At 46.4% G+C, this 6075-nt stretch overlaps 1 protein-coding gene across 5 annotated transcripts in view; it reads right to left on the bottom strand.

Annotated features, from left to right (window-relative positions):
* Positions 1-3618: 3618 nt before the first annotated feature.
* SEC14L5 (SEC14 like lipid binding 5) overlaps positions 3619-6075 on the bottom strand; it is a 56533-nt gene continuing 54076 nt past the window's right edge. For 4 of the 5 annotated variants that reach the window (XM_075010676.1, XM_075010674.1, XM_075010678.1 and 1 more), the window contains one exon: positions 3622-4980. In XM_075010676.1, coding sequence (XP_074866777.1) covers positions 4875-4980 — 106 coding nt within the window. In that variant the 3' untranslated portion in view covers positions 3622-4874. Of the gene's footprint in view, positions 4981-6075 lie in introns of all 5 variants that reach the window. The other variant, XM_075010679.1, reaches the window with a different exon arrangement.

The following is a 6075-nucleotide window of genomic DNA, read 5'->3' as shown; positions in this document are numbered from 1 at the left end:
TGAGACCCTTGTAAAAAAGTTAAGACAGGAGCAGGTTGAGAGGGGAAAATACAGTGCATTTACCTAAAAAAATAATGCCCACCTATATTTATATAGATCCACACACACGCACACAGATATTATGGATGTATTACAGTGCCGACCGTTTATGGCTAGTTAGAAGAATTTTCTGAAGTCTGTGCTGGGAGAAGAGACATTTATCACCGCAAAGCCAGTTCTGATAAATGCCCATCAATTAGTCTTTCAGCTCAACCCCAGAAAGAAGGGTCCGTCTCTTTTTTGCATTCAGCAGCTCACAGTATTATTGTTTCAGCCCATTAGCATGGGGCACATGAGGAAATGAAATGTATTCCCAAAGGGCATTATCTTTGCTTATATGACTGGCCGTAACAGATATGTGAAACACATGACAGCGTAGCACCTGAGTTCAGTGGGTAGGACCTGCAGATTCTGGCCCATTTCCCCTCCACTAATTTTTAAACTGATCACATTAACATGACCTTTGAAGGAGGGCTTCAGCCTTGTACTCGTTTGCAAGATGCAGTAGGCGGGCAGTTGCCATCTTTTAAGAAGAGACGGGTGACTGAAAGGCACCCTTGTGCTCTGTGATTGTAAATGCAAAACCCAGGCTAGACAAAGAATGTATGGAAGTCTGAAATAATAGCCCAATCCTCTAACCTCAAGGATCACCATAGCTCCATTTCATGAGCTAAATCGTCTCCTAGCAGATCGTTTCCACACGCAATAGGAAAAAAACAGAGACAAGAGCGCTCTCAAAGGGAATTTACACTCTATCCCTAGCAGCAAAAAAAATGTAACAATGATTTATTAGTTTGATTTTTTGTGCTCCAGAAATCTCATTTAGGTTCTGGCAGTACCTGGGTGGTTGGGAAGGAATCTAGCAATGCTGCGTCACTCAGCTCAAAGCCACTTGGACTCACGTCTCTCTTTCTCAGCCTGTCTGCAAAGCTCAAGTCATTCCATGCTGAACAAATAACAAAAAAAGGGCTTTTAAATTAAACATCACTTAAACAGTTAACCACAAGCCCTGAAGTCAAGTGGAAGATGCTGGCTTTTGCCCTGAAGGCCCTCAGACGTCTAGTCTGGTGTCCAGCATTCAATGCCCATTGTATTTTCTGCCTCTGCTGTTTTGCCCCCATACACACCGTTTAGTACAGGTGTTGGCAACCCCCACCACAGGTGCCGCGAGTGGCATGAGAGATTTTCACAAGCACGTGAGGCAGGAGCTCGGCCCTGCCCCCTCCCCCATGCAGCTGGGAGCCTGTGGATTAAGAAACAACCAGCTAATGCTACCAACCACCACCTATGTGGTAAAGCTCTGCATTTTAAGTTGTTTAATTAATGAAGCTGTTGTAAGTAGGACTGTTAGTGACATTAAAAAGTATCACCAGCACTCGGCCCGTACATAGGGGTCAAAAGGTCAAATGTGGGTCCTCTGCCTTGGAAAGGTTGCTGACCCCGCCCTCCAGTTCAGATAGCCACATGCCACTTGGTCTTTCCTCTCACCATCTCCCAATCCTGTGTGGACGTCAACCCTGCCGTGACCCTGTGAGGTAGGGATTAGGTGCATTTTACAGCTGGACTAACACACAGCGATTAAAGCCTAAATTTACAGTGGTGATTTCATTCTGGGTGCCCGGTTAGACAGCTGGGGGCTGATCTTCCACCCCTTCCGGAGCAGCCAGAGCTCCGCTGGCTGCAGCTGCAGGGACAGGTGCTCGGCCTGTCTGTAAACTGGACTTGGCCACTGTCAGAAGACAGGACAGTGGGTGAATTGGATCTTTGGTCTGACCTGGTGTGCGTGTTCTTACAGAAGCTAGACGGGTCTGTCATTGGCCAGCTGAACCCGAAGGCCGCTTTTGAAAGCTAAGCCCTGTGATCCTCAAACCTCAGTGGTTCTGGAGTCAAATTAGCAATCAGCCTTACCCCAAAGAGCCACAGCAGTGTTAGCTGATGATTTCATGAGTTTAACTACAGAGCCAGACAGTCCCATTTAAAGAGTATTTCAGGGGCAGTGATAGTTTATTTTTCTGTCGCTCTCTCAAAATGACTGACCCACATACTATGTCAGCCACAACCGTTTAGCCACACAGAGCAAGACTTCTGGTCAGGAGAGAGTTAAGTGCAGCCCAGCTAACTAGCAGAGTGCCCACAGCCTGGTTTTGTGTTTCTATCGATGGCGCACAGTCCCCAGGAAATGTATTCTGCACTTGGAGATGCTTAGAGGGGCACTGATTCTGCTTGGTTCCTAATTAAATCTGATGGGATTTTAGCATCATGCTGCACAATAGCGACAGGAGACACGCTAAAAAGGCACTTGCAGCTCAGGGGTTCCGTTGTTGAGTATCATGCTTAAAGGATTTCCTCTGGGGCACAAGGAATCCAAAGGGAGATGGGACTAGAACCCACGACACCAATCGCCATGTGCTCCAGTCACTAGAGTGTGCTTGGAAGGAGGGAGCGTCATGCCGTATTATCTGAAATGAGCTAATAATGGAGGTTAGGGGAAAAAACTCCAAGTTCCAGAGGAGTTCTCTGCTTTGTCCCATGACTGGACTTCACACAGCGGGGGCTAAACAGTGCAGCCTCAGACATGGTACTCAGTGAATGGGAGACTGACGTTTCAGGATCATGGGAAAGAACGCTGGCTAGTGTCAGAAGTCCTACAGAGCGAGCAGGAGTGATCCCTCTCCTCAGGCCCATTCCCCCTTCCACTGGAGGGTCTTATTCCCCTTCTCAGGCGAGAAGATACAGGCCTGTACCATTCCAAGCTGAGCATTGCACCATTAGTACTTTGTACTGGATGAAGGAGCAGCAGAGTAAATGTGAAAACACCTGACGGTCAAACCAAGAAACAAGCCCGAAATACAGGACAGGATGTGGGCTTTGCTGCAGGAAAGTGCTGGAAATCAAGAGTGTAAACGTTATGTGGTAAATGAAGTAATAACTGTGTTTAGAAAGCGAGTCAGCTGTGGTAAAAGCAAGTTTGGGCATGTGGATGCACCTATGTCCCTCTCCTCAGCTTTGATTTCCAGGGCTCTCTCCTGGCCAAACCTATTTCCTGCTTCCTCTCTCCATTAAACCAGGACTTGGGTAGGATGTATCATTGCAATGGCAGCCTTTCCCTTGGAAAGACAAGAGCCTTGTTCACGTGCTGGACATAAGAAAGCCCTGACAAAGGCTTGGAAGAGTCCCTGAGGTTTGTTCTTAGATTTTACTAGGCAGGCGTTTGCACTGATCATGGGAGCTCGCCTTTTCCACGTTACGTTCTCACTAGAAGCGAATGGGCGCTAGCTGCCAAACTTCCTTGAGTAATTTTGAAAATCCAGCCTGTGTATTTCTATGTTAGCTTCCTCATGTACATAATTCCAGTTATCAAGTATGCTCCCACCCAGTCCAAATCTGTCCCTGCCCAGGGCTTAGAAAGAAACAAATGAAGGCAATGAGAACCATTCAGGATGGATGAGGGGAGAGAAAAACTAAAACTCCATGTTGAAAAATACCTCTTGCCTGTCTGCTGGTTACAAATTGTGCATGAATATAGTTTCCGGAGAACCTTATCCTGTATTTCCCCCTGCCCCTCCATTCCCCATAACATCCACCCCCACTCCCTGCTCTTGCAGGCCCTTACTCACGCGGATGACTTTGAAATGGGAGGCGCTACGGGAATGCGCTTTTGAAGAAGAGATGACATGATGCCCTGAGTGCTACGACCCTGAATACTAAAATGCCCAGCTGCCACAGAGACTAGACATGAAATCTAACGGCCTGTGGGATTTAAAATGGTCCGTCGTTCCCTTTTAAAACCAAAAAGTTTGGCCGGTTAAAAAAGTGGCCCAGTTCAATAAATAGTTACATCATTGAAATGATCAATAAATTAAACAATAATTTAAAATAAGCTATGATACAGTTAGAATAAATATAGTTCATTAAGTGCTTAAATACACATGCACGCTTACTTTAGAAAAAGAGAGCCTTCTCCGCTCTCTGAGTTAGCCCATTTTTTTTAAAGGAGCAGCTCCACTGAGGCTGCCACAAAACCTTGTGCCTTGAAGGAAAGAACATATTGCTTTTCTTAGCCCTTTATGACGTGATTTGATTCCCACCTAAGCTGGGTGGATCAGAGACTCATTTATTGCTCGTAAACCTGAGGAGAAAATAAAGACTGGTTGGTGTCTTGTTTGCTGGAGGAAATACTCTTTTGTCATTTGTTTTTAAACTCAAAAATTGACATGGTATTTCCAGGCAACAACCAATCGGGTTTGGGAGAGGTTTCAGGTTTGGTTTAACCTCAGAAGTTTCGCCCCTGGCAAAACATACCATCCTGTGTCAAGTTATTTATTTACAATTTGCTTAAAGTTCCTGCTGCAGAAACACCCATTGTACCTGGAGGGTCATTGGTATTGGAGGCACCCAGAAAAAACTAGACTAATTTTGCTACACGTGCATAAATCTAGTTCTACGGGTCACACCAGATAAGGCCACATCAGTCTCCTGTTTGCTATGTAGAAACAGAACTGACTGGAAAGAGCCCTTCATTAAGACAGATTCATGCAAAGTGATAGTCACCCTATGACACAGGTTTGCTAAAACACAGCTGGTAAGTCAGCATCCGTGACGGACTCCAGCCTGCAGATTAAAAAGCCACACGTCTCTTACTGAACATTGATTCCAAAGAGCTCCCCAGAAGCTTCTCTGTGTCCACACCGCTGCCACGCGTGGGCCAGTGAATGACAGCTCCCAAAGCTCTGAGGCAGAACCGCTGCAGCATCTTTGGTCTGCAGGGCTGCCCTGGCGGGAGGCCAGCAACTGTGGATGTAACGTTTCAGAGGTCAACAGAGGCCTACATGGCATTATCTGGAAATGAGGGAGCTGCTCTGGGACTGGTTGGAAGATGTTGTGGCTCCACTGAGCTGGGAAAAGCCACTGTTGCAGGATTCCAGGCTTGACATGGAGCCCCTGGGAGGAAAGAAAACAGATCCCTTTGTTACATGCACAACTAGCTATTGGTACGCAGAAGCATCTAAGGTTCAGTTAGTTTATTCCCAGAATGATGTGCAAAGTGGGATTTTTCATTCACTTCGGGTGGTCTCTGCCAACGTGAAGGTATTCTAGGTGCATATGTGCCACGAAGAGAAATTCACAGAAATCACGGAACACTAGAACTGGAAGGGACCTCGAGAGAACATCGAAGCCAGTCCCCTGCCCTCCCAGCAGGACCAAGCACCACGGACCTGATGGATGTCTGTCTAACCCGCTCTTAAATATCTCCAGTGATAGAGAGTCCACAACCTCCCAAGGCAATTTATTCCAGTGTTTAACCACCCTGACAGGAAGTTTTTCCTAATGTCCAACCTAAACCTCCCTTGCTGCAGTTTAAGACCATTGCAGCTTGTCCTGTCCTCAGAGGCCAAGGAACAATTCTTCTCCCTCCTTGTAACACTCTTTTAGGTACTTGTAAACCACTATCATGTCCCCTTCTCAGTCTTTTTTTTTTTTTAAATTAAACAAGCCCAGTTCTTTCAGTCTTCCCTCATAGCACATGTTCTCTAGATCTTTAATCATTTCTGTTGCTCTTCTCTGGACCGTCTCCAATTTCTCCACATCTTTCTTGAAATGTGGTGCCCACAGCTGGACACAATACTCTAACTGAGGCCTAATCAGCACTGAGTAGACAGGAAGAATGACCCCTCGTGTCTTGCTCACAACACTCCTGTTAATACAGTATTAAATTATCACAGCCGAGGATACTAGAATCCTCCTACCTAATGGGTGATGATTCATCTGTAATAGTTATCATGGGAGAAGGGCACAGCTCATGCTCTCTGGGGCTGCATATAGTGCGTGTGGGCAGAGAAGTTTAAGGGAACAGTTAATGGCTCATCAGATGCTACCAAAAGGGCTGCCAGCATCAGAGCAGAGTTTCTCTCTCACTGGTGCAGATGCCTGGCAGTGGTACCCCATTTCTCTTCACCCTAGAACAGAACATTTTGATTTATTACTGTTGTAGCTGCTTCCCCACGTCCCGCCCCCCCGACTCCCCAACTGAAGCAG

This window comes from Carettochelys insculpta, chromosome 16, assembly GCF_033958435.1.
Source record: "Carettochelys insculpta isolate YL-2023 chromosome 16, ASM3395843v1, whole genome shotgun sequence".
NCBI classification, from domain to species: Eukaryota; Metazoa; Chordata; order Testudines; family Carettochelyidae; genus Carettochelys; species Carettochelys insculpta.
The sequence above is the reverse complement of the archived record's forward strand: the minus strand, read 5'-3'. Positions and strand labels throughout refer to the sequence as shown.